The sequence below is a fragment of the Sinocyclocheilus grahami genome, unplaced genomic scaffold (assembly GCF_001515645.1).
Source record: "Sinocyclocheilus grahami isolate Dianchi unplaced genomic scaffold, SAMN03320097.WGS_v1.1 scaffold61.1, whole genome shotgun sequence".
Taxonomy (NCBI): Eukaryota; Metazoa; Chordata; class Actinopteri; order Cypriniformes; family Cyprinidae; genus Sinocyclocheilus; species Sinocyclocheilus grahami.
In genome coordinates this window covers 40457-62304 of record NW_015505240.1, presented here as the reverse complement: position 1 = coordinate 62304, position 21848 = coordinate 40457, and the positions used below count along the sequence as shown (strand labels likewise).

At 36.6% G+C, this 21848-nt stretch overlaps 3 protein-coding genes across 3 annotated transcripts in view; 1 reads left to right on the top strand and 2 right to left on the bottom strand.

Annotated features, from left to right (window-relative positions):
• Positions 1–1149, bottom strand: part of npdc1a (neural proliferation, differentiation and control, 1a) — a 23813-nt gene extending 22664 nt beyond the window's left edge. Inside the window, exon 1 of the mRNA XM_016271160.1 lies at positions 700–1149. Coding sequence (XP_016126646.1) covers positions 700–805 — 106 coding nt within the window. The 5' untranslated portion in view covers positions 806–1149. The remainder of the gene's footprint in view (positions 1–699) is intronic.
• A 6356-nt stretch (positions 1150–7505) lies between these two features.
• LOC107584610 (ER degradation-enhancing alpha-mannosidase-like protein 3) lies at positions 7506–16112 on the bottom strand. Its single transcript, XM_016271321.1, has 18 exons — positions 15454–16112; positions 14028–14073; positions 13708–13808; positions 13408–13447; positions 13139–13251; positions 12769–12922; positions 12075–12209; positions 11272–11377; positions 11028–11125; positions 10794–10919; positions 10230–10313; positions 10012–10095; positions 9735–9859; positions 9474–9639; positions 9040–9191; positions 8839–8959; positions 8210–8435; positions 7506–7790 (listed from the first exon to the last, which is right to left on the bottom strand). Exons 1-18 carry the CDS (start codon positions 15597–15599, stop codon positions 7591–7593), a joined length of 2223 nt encoding a protein of 740 aa, XP_016126807.1. The 5' UTR covers positions 15600–16112; the 3' UTR covers positions 7506–7590.
• A 165-nt stretch (positions 16113–16277) lies between these two features.
• Positions 16278–21606, top strand: LOC107584664 (probable low affinity copper uptake protein 2). Its single transcript, XM_016271375.1, has 4 exons — positions 16278–16645; positions 17974–18040; positions 20104–20374; positions 20568–21606. Exons 1-4 carry the CDS (start codon positions 16640–16642, stop codon positions 20731–20733), a joined length of 510 nt encoding a protein of 169 aa, XP_016126861.1. The 5' UTR covers positions 16278–16639; the 3' UTR covers positions 20734–21606.
• Positions 21607–21848: the final 242 nt, after the last annotated feature.

The window sequence follows — 21848 nt, the reverse complement described above, 5'->3', positions numbered from 1 at the left end:
GAAAAGAAAGCAAAACGCACTACTAAGTTAACTTCTACCAAAGCTCAAATTAAGAAGCTAAAGTTCATCTTAAAGTTACACCGTCCCTCCCACATTAAATTTAATTAAGTAAAAATAAAATTAAATGTCAAGTGCAAGACTCTATGTTAATGGTTGTGCAATGTAAGCATCACATTTAAAGCATGCAAATATACTATAGACCAGATCAAAAACGCAAAACTCAATTTGATTAAATATGCAAATCTATGTAATGTAATCGCTATATCCATCAAGGGGTCCCTGACTTTAAAACGGTCTTAAACAACACTTTAACAGGAGAGGGAAACAGCCACAAGGAAATTCCATTTTCCTTTCCTCCTTCATGTTTGTTTCTCCACTTGTTCAACCGGATTAGGGTTTACATAGTCTGAACCCTGTTTATTCTAATTGGCAAATATCATCTGCAAAAGTGTAATAAAGAATATCCCACATATGTAAGCTACAAAATTCACAGGGGTATAAATATTTAAACTCAAAATCAGCTTTTGGAAATCAAGGATAACATATTTAAATAGTACAATTTGAACCACTTTAAATAGTGTTTTCACATCACACACTATGAAATACATAATACATATTTAAAAACAAATGGCGTATAATAAATAAGAGCTCACAAAAGCTGCTGAGCCACTACCATGTGTCAGACCGACAGACCCTTACCCGGTATTCTCGCACCGACGGCGGCGAGGATTACGCAGATCAAGACCCCGGGCAGGAGGAGGGAGGCCCGGGCTCGCCGTGCGCTCCGGCTCGGGGAAAACAACATCCTTCACTGCGCTTCTCAAGTCCAGGACAGCAGATAAAACCTCCGGAGTGTCATTCCCACATGTGTGTGGGTCGGATGAACGTACACGACCGACAGAGACAAACCGGCCGAATAAAGATGCGAGCTTCAACTCAAGAAGAGCGTTAAGCCGCTGCGCGCGTGGTACAGAGCTAAAGATAGAGGAGAGAGATTGCGGCAGAAAGGGAGGAGGAGAAGGAGAACGCCCGCTGATAGACACGCTACAGGACAGATTAGAACAGCTACTGCAGCAGCGGCCAGCGGGAGGATGAATGAGCTCGTGACGCAATGACGCTGACGTGGATCGGCTCTTCTCTCAGGTGAAGGAACATTCTGTTACTAACAAAATAAAAGATATTTCAGTTTTAAATAAAGAATTATTTGTTCCGGAAACATGATATTATCATTTATTTGATAATAAAAAAAAATTGCAGAGCATGTCATCAGTGGGAACTTGCCATTAAAGGAACAATTCACCCCAAAATGAATATTTGCTGAAGATTTCCTCAGAATGAGAGTCCAAACAGCTGATGAAAACATCACACTAATCCACACGACTCCAGTCTATCAATTAACATCTTGTGAAAATCTGTATATTTGTAATAAAACAATTCCATTAAGACATTTTTGACTTGAAAATGTTGCTTCTGGTTAAATAAAAAAAATGTATTTAGCCAGAAAAAAATGTATTCTGTAAATAGATCAGTGGTTATTATGGATTATGGACTCTTATTTTCACCAGACGCAACAGTTTAAAGTTAAAAAGACTAAATGATGGATTTGTTTCTTACAAACACGCAACTTCTCATCAGATTTTAATTGCTGGACTGGAGTCAAGTGGATTATTATGTGTTTATCAGCTGTTTGGACTCTCATTTTGACGGCACCCATTCACTACAGAAGATCCATTGGTGAGCAAGTGACGTAATGCCAAATTTCTCCAAAATCTGTTCCGATGAAGAAACAAACTCATCTACATCTTGGGTGGCCTGAAAGTGAGTAAATATTTAGCAAATTTACATTTTTGGGTGAACTATTCCTTTAACAGCTTCTTATCGATGCATGAAATGTTCAATGGCAAAAATGTACAAAAATATAAAATCCTTGTTTTGGAAGACAGGCATTGTAAATAATAAACCGTCTTAAAATGACAAAATATAAAACACATGGCAGCTTGCCCAATCGGACATTCGTGATAAATACTCTTGTGAGAAAACAGTTTAACCTTTAAGTTATATTGTTGGCTCTGAAATGTATGTAAGTGTGTTGCTATTGTGTTCCGCTATAACATAAATATGATACTGAAATTTTAGTTTGGAAATATAAAGTTTTGAATTAATTTCGGTTTTAAACAAAGCCACTGCTGGAAAGAATATATATATATATATTTTAAATCTATTTGGGTTTTGAGTCCTTAAACTTTAGTTAGTGAAATTTAACATAAAATATTACATATAATATGCAGCCTGAGGCATTTTAATTTATTTTAGTAATTTACTGACTCTAAATGAACGGATAAAATAACATGGAAATTCAGATGTCATGTTTATGAAATTTAGAATTCATGCTTACTGATAGTGGCACCTAGTGGCCAAAGTTTCCACATGCAAACTGTTAGTTTTTTTCCTTGAGGACATGAATGAATGAAGGCATGTGCATTATTTATTATGCATTATATTCCTGCTCCCAATCTGGGGTATCCAGGGCTGTTGCCATCAAATGGCTCAAGGTCCTTGCCCGAGTACTGACAGAGATAATAAACAGGTATTAAATGCTGTAAAGATTTTTTTTTTGATCACCATCATTTTCAGAGATCCATAACCACTGAGTGAAATCAAATGTAACACTAATAGTGAGACTTGCAAGTGTTTTAAGAAGTAGATACCTCAGATCTGAGAGACCTCTTCAAATTGCTTGGGTTCAAGGTGCGCAGTCTGGATGGCGGGAATTTATACAGAGGACGAGCCACTGCGAACCAAAGAGAAGACAATAGAGACATGAAAACTTACAAGGTGCATGAATGTATTATGATATCTCAGTGAGGTTAAAACTGAATGTTATAGTGCTGAGACATACAGTATGTAAGGAGATCTGTGCCGCTTGCTTACCTGTGGATGGACCCGGTCCTGGGACAGAAGGCCAGGTAGGATGCACACAGAAGGTTTGAGCTTTTTCTACAGGGCTTTCTATAGTCAGTTTTGGTAGTGTCAACTGCAAAAGCATGATGCCAGAAACAAAGTCAATGCTAGACAAACAGGTATCAAACACTAACTTTCACTGATTAACCAATAAAGATTTTTTGCAAGTGTTTCAAGATACCTCTGTTTTGCTTGGACAAGATGTTAGATGTCTGGATGGTCGGAATTTGGCCAAAAAAGGAAGAGCCACTACAAATACATATGGATTCGAGACAAAAAAAGGAAGTTAATTGCCTGATTGTTTGCACCAAGTGCAACTAAATTTTAAGGAGGCATACAAAATGGACATATCCATGAATGTGACATCTAACAGAGTGATGGTAAAATTGAATGTTACAGTGCTAAGATACGTATAAGATATGTGGCTCACACTCACCTCTGGGTTGATCCAGACTCCGGAAAGAAGGACCAGTAGGGGCCTGTGGCCCTCTGTTGACAGTTTTTGGTAGTGTCAACTGCAAAAGCACAATGGAGGATTCACTCAAAACATATTTATTTGTATCAACGATATACATTTAATCGGTTATTTCAGTAATTATTTTTCAAGTTCAACTTTTAGCCTAACAGCATTAGAACCTTCTTTAAACAATTAATTATACTCTGACTTAGAGAGGCATGATTTGTTTATTGACATACACGCTAACATTTTCTTACGTTTTCCTTGCGATCTCTTCTCTCCACATCAGGCCTTTTGTAAGCTAAACCAATAAAAAAGTAACAAGTTTAAAAAGTGACATATTGTCCTTAAAAAAACAGGAAGAAAAAAAAAACTTACTTGGAATTCGGATACTAACTCCGTGGCAAATCATTCCTCTGAAAGTAAAATTGTAAAAAAATAACTGATATTGCGTATGAACTGATGTATGCGTGTGTGAGTCGACAATTGTTTGCAGACTCGTTTGCACGAAGACATGATTTCGAGGAGAAAGTTATCAAAAAACGTATATCATAGATAGATATCGATATCTTTCTCATCGAACTCCATTTTAAATATCCAGTTTAAAAGTTAATGTTTCGTCAAAAATAAATAAATAAATCAAGAAGAGACACTTACCTGAACTTCCGACTTTTTCTTAAAGTAAAATGCTCTGACGCTGTCTGATTGAGTAAAAGCTGTAGGCTGACTCGTTTGTAAGGCTTACAAAGACAACATCTTAAAAATCAGAATCTTCTTCAACCAAGAAACTCTGCAAATGAATTTTGTATGACGCCACAATAACTGAACGTCACCTCGGTGTACAAAATTCTATTCGAAGACACCAGGGAAAACCCTGAGAAAATAAATTAGTACAACAATTGATTAAAATCCTGTTTATGCTATTTTGTTATAATTCATGCATGTGTATGTGTTAATATCAGTGTTGGGGAAAGTTACTTTTAAAAGTAATGCATTACAATATTGCGTTACTCCATAAAAAAGTAACTAATTACGTTACTTAGTTACTTTTTATGGAAAGTAATGCGTTACGTTACTTTTGCGTTACTTTTTAAATCTGGACAGGGCTTGCTTGTTTGTTTTTAAAATAAAAAAAGTTATATTTTTGGCAAATATAAAAGCCTCAGGCTGAAGGGAAAGTAAATTTACGTCTGTACAGTAGAATGCAGAAGAATACATTTCAACACACTTCAGCAATAAAAAAGAGACACAAACGTTTGTCTAGAGTAATTTGTGCTTATTCGTACGGTTGAACTGGATCATCGAAGGCCAGAAGCAAAGACATCGGTTAATAGAATTGGATTAAATACATAAAGTATATTTGTGTTGTTTAACATTTAATTATTGCAGGTTTGCGCCATATTCTGAGTTGCATTATTTTTATTCATTTTGAGGAATACTGAATCTGTGTGTTTTATTTTTTTTTTGTGAGATGACAATGCATATTCATATTTTTTTTTAAACTACAGTAACATCTTCTGATTTCTCTCAACATGGGGACAGGAGAGCTGTCAATCAATAAATTGGAAAAAAAAAGTAACTTGCGTTACTTATTTGAAAAAGTAACTCAGATATTCTTTTGTAAATTAAAAAGTAATGCGTTACTTTACTAGTTACTTGAAAAAAGTAATCTGATTACGTAACTCGCGTTACTTGTAATGCGTTAATATATATATCAATTTAAAAAAATTACATCGCAGCAAAATAGAGACAATTTAGGGTCATAAACTTGATTTTGATTTTAATGGCAAGTACTAACATTTCATCAGTCAATACAAAACCGCTATCAAAAAGATGCTATAAAAATCTTGTTCTGTCACAGCAACAGAATATTACATCACCTTGGCCCTCAAGAAATGCTTCAGCTGACCCTTATAACAAACATCTTCATCTCAAGTTAATGTATAGAAAATATCTTAAGAAATAAATATAATCCCATCTAATCAGAATTATGCCCACACATTGAAGTTAATCAGTCATAAGCCCTTTGTGAAACAAGAGGTACACAGGTCGACATCCTTTTGAAAACAGCCATCAGCGACACAATACAAGGTGTAGATTGTGATTAAGACTTGAAATGGAAAGGTTTGGGGCTGATATAATCATTCGACCGCATTCTATAAAGCGATAGATTGTATTAATCTCTGAGCTACATTATGGCTGTGTGACACTCAATGCAAAAGCTAGTCTAATAACATTGATGCATTTGAAATATTCTCAGATGATATGTCGAAAGCGATGAATCTAGTGTGAGCAGCACCTCTAGTGTGATGGTGAAGCTGTACGAGGGACAATGGAGGCTGTCAAATATGGCTAAATTCATTTAAATATATATGACTAATTGTCATCATCACCCTGACAGCACAAATTATTTTCTCATTGCACAAAAACATATGTAAATATTACTATATAATCTGCCTGTGTCCTGGGCCTTCATGACAAGACGCATGTTTTTGGTAGAGGAAAGGACAACTCTCTCTCAAAAACGTCCCTTGACCAGTCACTACATGAAAGCAGGATGAATGCATTGGCTGCAAATATGCACACACATACACAAATACACAGTTTTAGTATTGGCACATGATGAAATGCACAGAGTCTGTGACATAATGATAAAGGCCACCGGCCATGCCTTCCACACACACGCATGCAGACATGTTCAAATCATAGATCATTGATTTCCCTGATGTTTCTGTATTGAAAAATTTTAAACTGTGTTTTACTGGTCCATTCTCCCTAATTTAAACACTGTTTTTTGGGGTTTGGTCATGGGAGCCATGTGTTAAGGATGTCCTGAAGACTTCAAGCCACTTAGACTTTAAGGATGAATAATAATAAAAAAATGCACAGGACTGACAACCATTGATCCGCAGTGAAAGAAAAAGACAAAGAAAAACATTCAAATAAAGTCTGATCCACATAAAGTGGCGTGAGAAATTCTTGTAGACCTCTTTAATACCCAAAACCGATTGCTTTTCAATTGTAGACAATTGAGAAGAATCTATTGCAACTACCATGATATCAGAGAGACAGGAGCTTCACGCGTCGTACAATCTCACTCTGTACAGATCAATATAGTACCAACTATGCAAGATAAGACCATCTTAACCAGGGGAGGGCTTGTGATCCCCCCTGTGAGGAGCTCAGATGGTACAGTCTAGGCTTAGCTGAAACATTTCCCATAGCACAGCCTGCATTTTCTGATCGGAGATCAGTGACAGGGAGCAAAAGCCCTGCGTTCTGTGAAGGGGACCGTGGTCGCAGCTGATCCCGCAGTCAGGGGCTGCTCTCAGGGTCTTTCTGCGGAGAACTGCAGGTCTCCTGGCTTTTACCGGTCAACGATGCGGCCTCAGTGTTCATCTCTGTGGCAGTCTCGCTTTGCTCTAGCACCAGGTGGATGGTAGTGCTTTCCATCTCACCCTCAGCAAACTCTTCCTTTGCTAAACGGAACTTAATATTTAACTTCTCAGGTTTTTCTAAAAGGAAAGAAAAAAAAATATCAAAGAAACTCAAAATTGGAGTCCATCACAAAAATTGGCTTGCATCTTTAATCTATAAATTGTACAAATGTAAAAGACAAATACTCATGTTATTTAGCAAATGGTTTGTTAAAAAATATATATTATAAATAAAAATTAGTTAAAAATATTCATTTAAAAAAATATATATTTAACCAATAAAACCAGTTATTTTGTTAATTAAATGTCCAAGATATATACTCATTTAGGCAACATTTTTTGTAAATAATGATCTACAATAAATTCAACTAAATTAATAAATAAATATATTTACTAGAATTTAGAATTTAGTAAAAATCTTAAAAAGCAATAAAATCTTACTTAAAAAGCAATAAAAATAAGCAATAAAATAAATAAAATGCCAACAAAAAATATATAAAATCAAATCAAATCACTTACAAACAGTTTATTTGCCGTCTCTTTACTGAGCAATGACTGTCTGCACTAATTGCTGAAGTCAACAAACTAAAGAGTACAGAAGTAATCTATATTCAGTAGTTTTGGTCAAGTCAAATTTCCCATAGCACAGCCTGCATTTTCTGATCGGAGATCAGTGACAGGGAGCAAAAGCCCTGCGTTCTGTGAAGGGGACCGTGGTCGCAGCTGATCCCGCAGTCAGGGGCTGCTCTCAGGGTCTTTCTGCGGAGAACTGCAGGTCTCCTGGCTTTTACCGGTCAACGATGCGGCCTCAGTGTTCATCTCTGTGGCAGTCTCGCTTTGCTCTAGCACCAGGTGGATGGTAGTGCTTTCCATCTCACCCTCAGCAAACTCTTCCTTTGCTAAACGGAACTTAATATTTAACTTCTCAGGTTTTTCTAAAAGGAAAGAAAAAAAAAATATCAAAGAAACTCAAAATTGGAGTCCATCACAAAAATTGGCTTGCATCTTTAATCTATAAATTGCACAAATGTAAAATGTTTAGGCAACGTTTTTTGTAAATAATGATCTACAATAAATTCAACTAAATTAATAAATAAATATATTTACTAGAATTTAGAATTTAGTAAAAATCTTAAAAAGCAATAAAATCTTACTTAAAAAGCAATAAAAATAAGCAATAAAATCAATAAAATGCCAACAAAAATATATCAAATCAAATCAAATCAAATCACTTACAAACAGTTTATTTGCCGTCTCTTTGCTGAGCAATGACTGTCTGCACTAATTGCTGAAGTCAACAAACTAAAGAGTACAGAAGTAATCTATATTCAGTAGTTTTGGTCAAGTCAGATACCTTTTCCTATTTTTTTCTCTTTGGGCAGCAGGAGGACATCCACATTGTGATGTTCTTGCAGAGCGGCAGTGAGTGTAGCTCCCTCTTTACTGAAGAGGAACACCAGGGGAACTGTGATGTCATCTGTAGGTTCTCCATCTCCAACCATCTGGAACAGTGGAGTCTCGGCACTGCTGCTGCCCTCTCTGTGATCTATGGGAACATTCATAAAAGAAGAGTCCAGATTCTAAGACAGTGCGGAGTATTGTGTAAATTAATAACATGCACCTGTATGGTTAGGGTTGGGATTAGGGTTTGGTTAAGGGTTAGTTACATGTAATTATACATTCAAATACCATTATTACTATAATAATAATAGGTGCATGTAATGTCAGGGTTTCTGCAGGATTTTTAAGCTCAAATGTAAGACTTTTTAAGACCTGCACAAATAAAATTAATACCATATTAGCGGGGTAGGGCAATGTCTTTAGTAAGATATTAGTAACAAGGACACTGTAAAATAAAGTGTTAATCTGGAAATATAAAAATAAAAGCCCATTTAAAAAATTGGTAAGTACAACAACAGTATATAAATAATAGTAAAATAACACTGGTTGGTCCAATGAAAGGAATCGTTCGCTCTGAATCACCTGAGATGCGAAGCCTTGGCTGGCGGAGACCAGCTCAGAAAGGGGCGTCAGAGAGATGCCCATGCTTTTCAGAAACTCAATTGGCTCCAGGCCTGTGTCATGAAGAGGCAGTTCAATCCCCCTGTGTTGGAAAAATAGAGGAGCTAGGCCTTTTTCTCTTATACATGCTGCTCTTTGATAAAACTGTAACATGTGACCCACCTGACAGGTGAGGACTGCTGGGTTCTCCCCAAACCAGTGAGGTATTTATAGCTGTCCCTGATAGTCTTGGCAAAGGTGGGGTTGTTAGGGAACAGGGTTTGAGCACTAGGGCACGAGTATGAAAATAAATCGTCTTTATGAGCTTGAGGTTCCTGAAAGATATACAATGACGATGTGACTTTTGAAACCGTTTTATTCCCAAATGTTTTATGTAATATTCCAATTTTGGATAGAAACATTGTTATTGTAGAGAATTACAGACAAAAAAATAAAGCCAAAAGTTGTAGAGATGATCACATTGTGGGGATTTAAATCTTTAAAACCAAAGTCTGAGAAACATTCAGTCATAGAAACAGAGTTCTTGTGGATCCAAAAGGTCCCATACTAGACATACATAACATAATTTTAAAGTTGAGAATAAGGTGAGCTCTTACCGTGTTGTTGGTATGACAGGAGGGTTGGGTCGTAGACAGAGATACTGGGAGCAAATGAGCCTCAGTAGTGAAAATATAATCATCAATGTCTATAGGCAACTGGGTCTTCTCTGAGAAGAGCAGGTAGAGGTACTTAAACATCTCAGCCAGGAAGAAGGAATCCATCCTTAAAATGAACAAACTTTTTTTTACTACTGCTGCCTTTCAAAATTAATCTAGATGACACAAACAATATGGAAGAATTACTGAAAGGACTCTCACCTGTCCTCATGCGTTCCTGTCCTCACATCCTGTACGGCGGCGAAGCCACAGGGCACCCGAGCATGAGTGTTCAGCTTCTCCACTATAGACTGGCCTACTTTCAAGTAGTAAGGATCCCCTGTGGCCTAGAGATGAGGCGGAAAATGTTATTTAAAAACAACGAAGACAGACAAAATAACTAGTTTGACAAGTCAATTGTGACCTTAAGCATTGTTTACACTTTGTTGCTGGTTGCTAGTAGGCGTTCATATTCTGCTGTATCAGGTGGTATACCTACTTTGTAAAGGAAATATGTGCTTTCGGCAAACTCTGGTCTCAACGGGTGCTGGCCCCAGTGAACTCTGAACTCGGTGGTAAAGGCCTGTTAGATAACATCATTTGTAGTCAAAGACATATGGAGGATTAGTATTGAAAATACTGTAATATTAGGCAGTGATCTCTGTAGATTGAGGATGTTTAGGTTTAATGTGACAAATGTAGTCATCCATTAATTACCTCTGGGAGGAAATTGTGCTGTTTAGTCACTTGGTACAGCATCTCATGCGTCTCAATAGCAGGTTTCAAGTCTCCTCTCAGCACCTGAAAGATATTTTGGTATATTTAATGAATTATTTTGAACATTTCATTTTAAAAACAGCTACTTGTGCCTTTTTCTTTAAAGTGAGTTAAATCTAAACTTGAATCCAAATTTAACTTTGTCCTGCCAGCCAATGGCTTCATACTACAAAACGAAACAAATCAACACAACACAACATTTGAGGTAAAAGTTGTTAAAGGACATCTGATAATCAATGAGCTTCTTTATTTTAGTGTTTGTATATTTGAATATATCACAGAAGAACCAAAAAGGTAACTACTATTTTTGTTATACCATTCATATACCATTCAGTTTCAACAATGCTGTAATTTTTTTAAACTTAGTAGCCAACTGGCCAATAAAGTCAATTCCTACTCAATAAACATTCATTTTGGACCCTGACTTCAACTTAAACTGATCTAAATTCAAAACTATCTCTATCTTTTGTGGCAACATGGAATAGAGGGGATGAAGAGGTAAACCTGTAGTCCAGGGAAGAAGGCGAGCAAGGAATCCATCCAACTTCGCACATTTACGGTGGGGTTGTGCATGTGCACATTGAGCAGCAGAGGAGGTTGGCTGATGTACTTCATAATGGCACTATAGTGCTGTTACAATAGACAAAGACAAAGTCACACGTGCAGATAATAGATGTAAAACAAGCTCTGTTTGAGTAATAGAGGCTTGATTATTTATGGAGAATAAAGAGCCCTTACTGTGTTGAATCTGTCAAGGTACACCTTGTCTCCAAGAAGAATATAAGCTTTCATCAAGTATTCATAATAAGAGTCAATTCCAGCGCCAACACCACTATCTGTAATGAGAAACAGAAGGTACTGATGTGAATATCGTCTCTGTAAGAGGCAAAGTGGGATTAGATGTGGTAAAATAGCTGTGTGGGAAATTTTTTACTGTGTAAATGAAATGACAACAACTAGAAGCGCCAGTGCAAAGCCTCACCTCTGCGAACCCAGTCTCCATTGTGGATGTTGATCACAGTGCCGACAAGGTCACTTCCTCTTTGCCTCTTCTCCCAGAGGACGTCCATAGCTTTCCTAGCATGTTCCTACATAGGATGCAGGTTGAACAACTTAGCACACGCTTCTCACTGTCTGAGTCTTAAAGGGGTCATATGATGTGATTTCGAGTTTTACTTTCTCTTTGGAGTGTCACAAGCCATTCGTGAATAGATAAGATCCCTAAAGTTGCAAAGGCTAAAGTCTCAAACCCAAAGAGATATTCTTAAAAGTTAAGACTCATCCACGCCCTCCTAAAATGCCTCGTTCAAACACGCCCCCACGTCTACGTCACGATGTGGGAAGATTTGCATATAAAAAGACAGTATAAGTCATTATTATCCATAATTATGTTCCCACTGGATGCAACAAATGCCTCGTTTATAATGAGTTTTAATGTTTTTGTCTCGTCGTGCCGGGACATGGCATCACAGTATGGTAAGGAGCGTAACATTTCCGTCACATGCTTGAGGTATTCGGCCAATCAAAACGCACTGGGTAGCTGGCCAATCACAGCACACCTCGCTTTTTTAGACCGATGAGCTTTGTAAAAATCTACGCGTTTCAGAAAGGCGGGGCATAGAGGAGAAACAATAATGTACAGTATGTGGAAAATAATGTGTTTTTTTAACCTTAAACCGCATAAACACATTTCATTACACCAAATACACAAAATAATGTTCTTTTTAGCAACATCATATGACCCCTTTAATCTGTTATTAGTAAGAAAACATGCTGGACGTTTACCTCGAATATTGGGTCCCCAGACAGTCGGCTGAGAGCTGCAAACTCCAGAATCATGGTGCCTGCGCAAGCAGTGCAAGTGTCCGACTCCGTTCCTGTACGAGAAAGGGGGCTGACGACTCCATAGCGCAAATTTACCTGAAGAGGAAAATGAAAATGCTTTAAATATGAATAAAAACATTTACAAGAAATTTTTGTCATTTTAATTAGCATAAAAATGTTATGCTATTAGTGTCAGATATTTTGATTGTGATGTAAGCTACGATATGCGCGAGATGCATTTCGCCTCTAAATTCAAAGATATTTTGCCAATTTTCAGCCAGCTTTGTATTGATACAATGTCAGTAGTATACTCTTGCCTGCTACAAATATTTATTTATCAGCAAAACTCTGCCAGTGGACTTTTGGCAACTTTTTTTTGGCTTTTGTTAAAACTACAAATCATACTTCTGCATTTTCCTATTTCCACTAATGGACAGGTGGACAGAGACATACAGCGCCAAAATCAAAAGTGCATTATGTGTGTTGAAGTTTTTGGCAAAATGAAAGGACACAGCCCCTTTTCTCGAGTCATGTAGCTCCGATTTCAAAATATCCAAGTTTTATTAAAAGCCTATCTTGCCAGGGGTGAATTGCCACTTTGTGAATAGAATAGAAGGAGAGTTTGAAATATTCTAATCAATAGTGTTGGAGTTACCCGAGGATAAGGAAGGCCACTGGTGGTGTTAAAGGCAGGCAGGAGGCGGCAGCCCAGTTCTTTAGCCATGTGTAGCAGTTCATCTCTGTACCACTGCATCCTCTCTCCACGCTGCTTTAGAACATCTGCCATGACATGTGCACCCAACAAGCCACTGGGAAGAACAGGGAGAAGTTTAATCAACAATGCATTTCACGGAGGAAGTCAATAAGAACAATGAACTTAGAGAAGAAAGCCTGAAAACCTAATTATGCCCAAAACCTGCTTTAAAATCAACTGTATTCCTGATCAGTTATTTTAAAATGTACAGTTTTTTAAAGAGTTTTTAAGATAAACACATCCAAAGCTAGAGAAACATCATGATCCATACCCCAGCACACGGATATTGGTCTCAAAGACAGAGACGACTATGTCATTATCAAATCTGACGTCTTGCACGGTCTTCTTCACAGCCTCCTCAAATTCATCCAGTTTGTTTAACAACTGCTCAAAACACACAAAACAACAGTTTAGAGGCATCTACTATTATGTCCTTTGTATTGATCTGAATAAGCTCGCTTAACACGTCTGGCTGCTTAAACATTGTTAAGTGTTTTTGATCAAGTTTATACTTAGGTTTATTTCAAAGATTTAACTCACCACAAGAGTATCTAAAGTGTCTATTAATGTTAAAGAGAACCTGTAAAGAGAGAAAGAGAGGTTGCCTTTAATATCCCAAAGAATCAATCAACACAGAAATCTTTATTGAAAAGCTGATCCAAGACTTTTCAGATGTCCCATCAATGTTTATATCAATCTTTGAAACTAAATATAGCAAACTGACTAGTCAAATTTCCAGAATCTAACTAACATGTCATTACAAGTGTCATGTGCAGCAAAGGTTTTAATAAAAATTGTAAATGTATCACTTCATACAGAATCATTATGAGCTTGACTCACTTTCCCAAAGAGTCATCAATGTCCCCTCGATTGGGTTCCAGCCCTCTCACCCTTCCTCTACAGCTGAGGGGCATCAACTCATCTGCTGGGTAGGCATAGTCCTGAAAGAGGATAGGAGAAGAAAATATGCCTCTCAAATGATAACAGATTAATAACAGACACATTCATTCTCACAATTCCACAAAGTGCAATTACTACGGTACAACAGTTACTTTGAATGTTAGGTCTTTAGGTCCAATAAATGCAAATGATTCAGAAACACTATGTTTTGATTAGTGAACTAATTCAAAACTATTTCTGAAACATAGGTATTTACTCACCATGTAACTGTTATAGGCATGATCAAACATCTCTAGAATTTGGTCCCTACAAAAAACAAACAAAAAAAAATAAATAAAAAGGAGTGTGCAGCAGTTATTGTTTCATATCGCACGGGGGAAAAGTCATGGAAATATCCATGCATACTCAATTCAACTCTGTTAGTAACTGTTGCAGAAGTCACAACTTCAACAAGTCACCAACAATAAAATGCCTTTTATTAAACACCTTCCAGAAAAGAAAAATCATACATTATCTCGCTGCTGTTATGTGTGATGTGTTTATGGATGTATGTGCATATATAGTTCAAAAGTTTGCACTAAAATTTTTTACAATTTAAAAAATTTAAACATTTTCCCCCACAATTTGACATTTATGTTACATCAATTCCAAATAAATGCTGTTCTTTGGAACTTTCTAATTATAAAAGAATTCTGAAAAACAAAATGTATCACAAAAATATCAAGCAGCACAATTATCAACATTGATAATAAGAAGAAATAAATAATGTTAAGAAATATTTCTTGAGCAGCAAATCAGCATATTAGAATGATTTCTGAAGGATCACGTGACGCTGAAGACTGGAGTGATGGCTGCTGAAAATTCAGCTTTGACATTACAGGAATAAATTACATTTTAAAATACATTGAAACAGAAAACAGTCACTCGATGTTGTAATATTTTACAATATCGATGTTTCACTGTATTTTTGAGCAAATAAATGCAGCCTTAAAGAAACTCGTTTCAAAAACATAAAAAAAGAAAAAGAAAAAAGATCCTATAGACCCCAAACTACATAAATGTAGATATATGTATATGGTGAACCCAAAGACCAAATGTCTGCTACTGTATGTCCACACACCCTGATGCTACGAAAAGGTATTACATCTTGGTTAAAGACGGACCACACCTCAGCGGTTTAAAACAGGAATTAGCATGACAGCAAACTGAATCATTAGACTGGATCAGTTAAATTGAGTAATCCTTTCCATCAACATCTTTGCGTTCTGAAGCAATCTTCTCCCAGAACAAACAGCACAAGACACAACCACTGAAACAATGAGGTCATGTATAGAATTACAATCCAAGAACACATCATCCGTGTACTAATAAAATCAGTGTCAGACAAAACCAAAATAACATGGAATTAAAGTGCATGGTTAATGTTTACCATTACATAAAGCATTACAGCCTGCCATCATCATCCTCTAGGCATCTGTAAGTCACAGTTTGAGTATAAGGCAACAGACATGTTTGTCTAGTGGTCTGGAATCAAAGTCACCAAACTTAATATGCAATCTTAAATGTACACAATAGTAAACGTCTCGTTTGACAACACCAGTTAACATAATCATACGAGCTACCATCAATCATGTAAAATCACAAGTCATTCAAGAACATGGAAGTGTCCATTGCAGTTAAACTCACCTGATTTTGGACTTTTCCTCTGCAGTCATTGCCTGTCCATCTTGACCAGTGACTCCAATCATAAGGCAAGAAAAGATCACAGCTGCCAGAGCCATGACAACCCCACCACATCTATGCTTTTCTCTCATGATCCAGTTTCCCCTCATTTAAAGAGGTATGTTTTTCGACAACCTGTTCTTTTAGCCCCCTTAAAATATAACTTAACCCTTTATGGCCAGTAACAACAGGCCTGTCAATGTTTAATCACTTCTTATCTTGGCCTATGCAGTTCGTTGACATTAGTTGATTTAATTTTCCTACCTTAATACTTGTATTTAACAATCTCCAGAAAAACTGAAAACAAGTGAATATGTAACGTACTTGGGGATAAAAGCGTCAGACGATTTCTTTATTTACAACACTGCCTGTAACGTTACTTGTCGAGCTAACGACGGCTAACTAGCAAACTTGCCCACGAATGTATTTCCCAGCACTACTTTTGATCTCGTTAGTCCCTCTTGAAAATTCTGGACATATATCCTGTCGAACTGACTGCGTCCAGCTCTTGATAATCTCCATCCCATCTAGATTTAGCCCCTCATTTCTCGGACGGAGTTTGTTTTAGCCGACAGATCAGTCTCATCCGGGCGCGAGCTGATGAGATCATCACCAAGAGCCGTCGGGCACAACACTCATTAAAGCCGTATTTATTTATTGCTTTATTCATTTAGTATTGTTGTATTATACCAAAATTGTATTTAACATATTTTTTTTTAAGTTGTAAAAAAAGAAAAAAGAAAAGTGGATTATTTACCTTGTATGTATTATTATTATTATTGTTTTTTTTATCTTTAATGCAAATATGCAAACCCTTTGTATTTGTGAACTCCGTCTTCTTGCCCGTTAAATTGCATTTATAAAGTAATTCAGATTGGTATGTAGTTCTAATCGAGTTTTTGTTCATTTCCGCATCGCAGCGAGAGGACTTCAACTCCCAGAACCCTTTTCGGTGCATATAAATACAGCTTTTTTGTTTGGGCTGAGCGCTGCTCTGCTGTTGTGCTGCTGTAAGGGCATATTAAAATGTGGCGAATTTGGCTGCTGAGGTGCAGGTGGCAATGAAAGTTGTATTTTTTGCCGTAAGGGTCGTGTTGTCTGTGTTAAATTTCCCCGAACTCATCTTTAGAGGACTGCACGCGGCGTCAGCATGAATGTAAGTTGGTCTCTGTCTACATTTACATTTCACGCATGTAAATTATAGTTAGTTTAGCAGTGCACCTCAAAATAGCGCATGGACTTGTTTAGTTAATAGCCTTTTTAGTTTCATTGTTGTATTTTAATGCTGTCATTTACATATAAATAAATAAATAAATGCATCTGTAATCCAAGACCGTGTTGGTGGGTAAAAAAAGATAAAATTGTTGCTGTTTCTTCCTACATGGACATGCATATTTCATTTTAATACACCAAGGGCGTGTTATATTAATAGTTACTTAAAAGGATAATCTTTCAAAACATGGAAATTACATTTATCCCCATGTTAGTCCAAACCTCGACATTTGAGACTAACAGCCTTATTGAGCATGTATTTTTATTCCATTAAATAAAAGGGAAGGTGACTGGTTGTTGTTCTATCACATCTCCTTTTGTGTTGCATGGATGAAAGTAGTACATTTTGCAAAATTGTCTAAATGGTTCTTTTGACCTATTTTTCCACTGAAGTTGACCAGGCCACAGCATTTCACAGAGCAAATAAAAGATGTATTCATGTGAGCGCTTGCATAGCTGCTCCGAGATAACACTGGGAAGTTCTTGATAGGGCACAAATGTATCAAAAGCCACTTATCGCCGTTTGGCCAATGCAAAACTATCTCCAGAACAGAAGATATGCGGCGCACAGGACAAAATGTGTAGAGGAATTCTCCAGCGCTTGGAATGGATTGGATGGAATTCCTCAATTTTGCTTCTGAAGACTGGACAGCAGATTTTACTCATGATTATAGCAAGTGGTGGAATGTTGTTGATCTGGAGTATAACCTTGTCTACTTTTCTTCGATCTGTAGTTCCTGCAGCACGCTTGTTAGTACAAGTTTTAATGTGTCAGTCTTTCAAGGTGCTGTTTCCCGTAATGTGACTGTCACGAGTAAATGGCAAGGCTTCCTCTACCACCCTTTTATGACGTTTTGTACATTAACACCTGCAGAAGTACTGAACACAAAGTCAGCTATCATTCCATTCTGATTCCTATCTAGCTTTGAGATATTGTGTCTTCTGACAGCAGTTGACATACTAGGGTTAAGCAAGTCAAGCAAAAAGCAAAGCTTGATGGCATTGAATTCTTGCGATGTGGATAATCGTAGTCCAGGATTGAACATCATAGACTGGTAGGATTGTATTACCGGTTTTGACAAGGTAATGTTAGTGTCATTAACTTCTGTTTATAGACTCTTCCCACGGGATGGGTTAACAGTCAACCCTCAATGGAAACATGTCACTAATTACAAGCCTGCTTATTATGTTCTTGTGTTCTGTCATTTGCAGATGCACTTTGAAGGATCCAGCAACGTCATGCTGTTGTTTGATTTCTGGGATGTGCGGGGGCCTGCAGGTACATGGGTTTTTACAAACAAGATTGAACATAATCATACAATATTCATACAAATGCAGAAAGACCGTTTATGTCCCACCAGACCATCTTGCTTTCTTTTATCAGTTAGATGCAAAAGTTGCTTTCTTTTACATGTTACTTCACATTAAACGGAGTTCTCGCACGCATTACAATGATCATTTACTCCAGTGTTATCTTAGTATTTTTTATTAGAATTTTATTTAAAGTTTTAGTCATTTTGTTTATTATTATTTTTTTCTATTTAGCTGTATTTTTTAGTTTGAGTTATTTTATTACTTTAACTTATTCAGGTTAATCTCATGTTGTTCCAAACTAGCATTAAACTAAAATGAGAACCATTTAAAAAAAAGTCACTTGAAATAAATGTTAATTGAAACCAAATTAAATATAAAAAATAGTGGCAAAGGCAACATTTCTCAATTTTATTTAGTAAAACTAAAGAAATAAAAGTTGATAAACTATATATACACATAAAAAAAAACTAAGTACAAAAACACTAACTAAAATGAAAATGGACAATATAAAATAAAAACAAATTCAAAATATTACTAAACTATAATGGTATCACAAATGATACAAAAACAACCCTGTTCCAAACTATGACTTTATTTCTTCTGCGTAACATAAAAAACAGAATTGATGGTTGTTCTTTTTGCTTTTCAAGTTGCAAATGGGTGCAAAAGCACAATAAAAGAAGTTTACACAAGCTTTATTTTATGCTATGACAGTACTGTTCTAAATCTCAAAACGAATCCGCATGGATGTGTGTGCTTTACTCACAGCACTTGACTTCATGCATACTGCCAAATCACAATACAACACCGCTCTTGCTCTTTTGATATTATTTAAACATCAGATTCACAATCTAAACTCTGAATTGTATTTTCGAGATGAACCTTGACTGGTGGTGTGGCACAGTGGATAATGATCTGGGGTAGAAGACAAAGAAATTGCAGATTCAGAGCCTGCAAGGTGTTACGGCTTTATGAGCTTGAAATATACCAGATATTTGTTGTAGAAGTGCCACACCTTTATAGACAAAATATTGTATAGTGTAAATGTTCTGTAGTTGTGTGTGTATTCAGTCATACTGTGGGAATCCCATAAACAACAGGTTCCTGATTTGGTTTGTTCCGTTGGTTTCCGTTCATAGAGGGGAGTCAAAAAGATAATGATATCATCAGATTCACAATCTAAACTCTGAATTGTATTTTCGAGATGAACCTTGACTGGTGGTGTGGCACAGTGGATAATGATCTGGGGTAGAAGACAAAGAAATTGCAGATTCAGAGCCTGCAAGGTGTTACGGCTTTATGAGCTTGAAATATACCAGACATTTGTTGTAGAAGTGCCACACCTTTATAGACAAAATATTGTATAGTGTAAATGTTCTGTAGTTGTGTGTGTATTCAGTCATACTGTGGGAATCCCATAAACAACAGGTTCCTGATTTGGTTTGTTCCGTTGGTTTCCGTTCAGAGGGGAGTCAAAAAGATAATGATATATGTATATTGGGGTTAGTAAGATTTTTTTTAATGTTTCTGAAAGTCTCTTATGCTCACTAAGGATGCATTTGTTTTACAATTACAATTTAAAATAATTTTAATACTTTTGTGTAAACAGTGAAACCGACACATTTTGTAACATTATAAATGTTTTTACTGTTACTTTTGTGTCAAACTTTTGTAATGAGTCTTTGCTTAATATAAGTATCAATTTAAATTTGTACAAATTAATTTAATGCTATATATATATATATATATATATATATATAACAATTGGATTAAATAATTGGCTTTTATTTAAATTTAAATTTAAAAAATGTTATCAGAACGTTATTTACTGAACATTATTTACTACCTTTAACCACTAATTTGAGCTATATAAACCTGAAGGGTTTACATTTAAACATTTTATATTAACATTTTGATCCTCGGACCCTAGAGAAAACCCCAGAGTTAAAAAGCGTTTTACTTTCATTTTAAAAGTTGGATTAGCTATTTAAAGTGTGTAATATGTCTTCTTGATTTCTCTGTCTACAGGAATGGTTCTGTCTGTCTTTGTAGTCCTACTGCTCACCGTGATCTACGAGCTTCTGAAAGTGTGGAAGATCACTATTGGAAAACAGAAGCAATCCTTCATTACACATCCATCCGCTCCGGTGTCATTCTCACCGGAACCATCCTGTTTCGCCCCCGCCATGAAGCGTCAAGAGGGAAGCTCTGCTCTGACCAACAGCCCCTCTGAGATCTCATTAGCTGCCACCGAGAATACGGCCGTTACTACAGACACCACCGCCGCTGCTAAGACGAGGTAATGCTCACAAGACACTAACAACACACGACCGGGAAAATGTTTTCCCAAGAACCGTTATGATCTCAATCGTATCAAAATTGGCCAGGTGGACAGATAAACAATGAGTTGATGATTATTTATACCTTTAGCATTGTAGCTTAATGAATCTCTGCCCACAACAAATGTTAATTTTGTCTCTTTCCATCTTCAGCTGGCTTCTACACTGCCTCCAGACCGCCATTCACATCCTGCAGGTGACACTAGGCTACATGCTCATGCTCTGCGTCATGTCCTACAACGTGTGGATCTTCCTGGGGGTCATCATGGGATCCGTCTTGGGATACTTTCTGGCTTTTCCTCTACTGAATCACATTTGAGAAGAGATGAGAGAACAAAAACACGAGGCAGCATCTCGAAATGTTCAACCGAGTTGACTGTGGACTCTAAATCAAAAATGTTTCCTGTTGCTCTTGATCTAATGATGCCAGGTTTGTGTGGCCATGATCAATAAGACATGCAAGAGATGTTGTGATATGTAGACTGAACAGGGCTGATTCTGATTTTTAACGTTTCAGGTTGTATTTTAAAGATCATGCATGAAATCTTAACGGAAGTTTGGCGATAACCAATTGTAAATTTGGTTAGTGTTTTAGAGGTTCGATTGTAAACCTCGTTGGGAACACAATATCTAACGTGAAGAATGGTGTGTTTAACGCATGTGATTTTACGTTTGAGGTTGTACGACGTGACTTTGTTCAAACAGTCAGCACTGTACTAAACGGAGATGTGCCTCATTGACAAGTTTTATATTTTCTACAACTACTGATGTAATAAGCTAATATTCTGATACACAAATGAATGTATAAAAAAATGTTGTTCTCTGAGATTTGCTTTAATGTTGCTGGTGGTTTTCTGTTATTTTGGGAAAGCAGTAGTTTTAAACCTTGCGATGGGTCGTTGTAAACTTCCTACATGAGTCAAGATCAGGCGTTCTTGGGTAATGCTGGAAATTACTGCTGAATTGCAGAACAAACAATGATTTGAACTAAACTATTGGGCGGAAAAGAGAAATGCAAATCATGTGGCCTTAGTTAATGTTCACCAGCAATACAGACACATGGAAACTGATTGACTAGCTGAGAACAGAAATAGGAGATCTACAATCCTCACACGATCATTTAAATGCACTATCGGTAGTTGTTTTTAAGTGAAATTAGTTTTTTCTTTGCAGAATGTATTAAAGCTTTTGAGTCTACACCTTTGTCAATGGTCTTTGCGTTTTAATAAGATAAATACCACATAAATCTGGAGTTTACATTTTAGCCAAAGGCCTTAAAACACTAATATATTTTTTAAGAATATAATTTCATATATTCTAAAATATTTGCAGAATAGAGTGAAGATCATTTTCCATTTGTAATAATGGTCAGAGGACAAAAGCATTTAGTATGAAAAGGACTGTAGCTTCACATTTATACTACTGTTCAAAAGT

Bases quoted from the DNA above. Each gene is read 5' to 3' on its own strand.
- LOC107584610 (XM_016271321.1), bottom strand. From the start codon at position 15,599: ATGAGGGGAAACTGGATCATGAGAGAAAAGCATAGATGTGGTGGGGTT. The intron at 10,920-11,027 runs GTAAGGGCTCTT...CTATTGTAACAG, and splicing joins ACCTTGACAGATTCAACACA to CACTATAGTGCCATTATGAA. The intron at 10,314-10,793 runs GTTTACCTCTTC...AATATCTTTCAG, and splicing joins CCTTCTTCCCTGGACTACAG to GTGCTGAGAGGAGACTTGAA.
- LOC107584664 (XM_016271375.1), top strand. The intron at 18,041-20,103 runs GTACATGGGTTT...CTCTGTCTACAG, and splicing joins GGATGTGCGGGGGCCTGCAG to GAATGGTTCTGTCTGTCTTT. The intron at 20,375-20,567 runs GTAATGCTCACA...TTCCATCTTCAG, and splicing joins ACCGCCGCTGCTAAGACGAG to CTGGCTTCTACACTGCCTCC.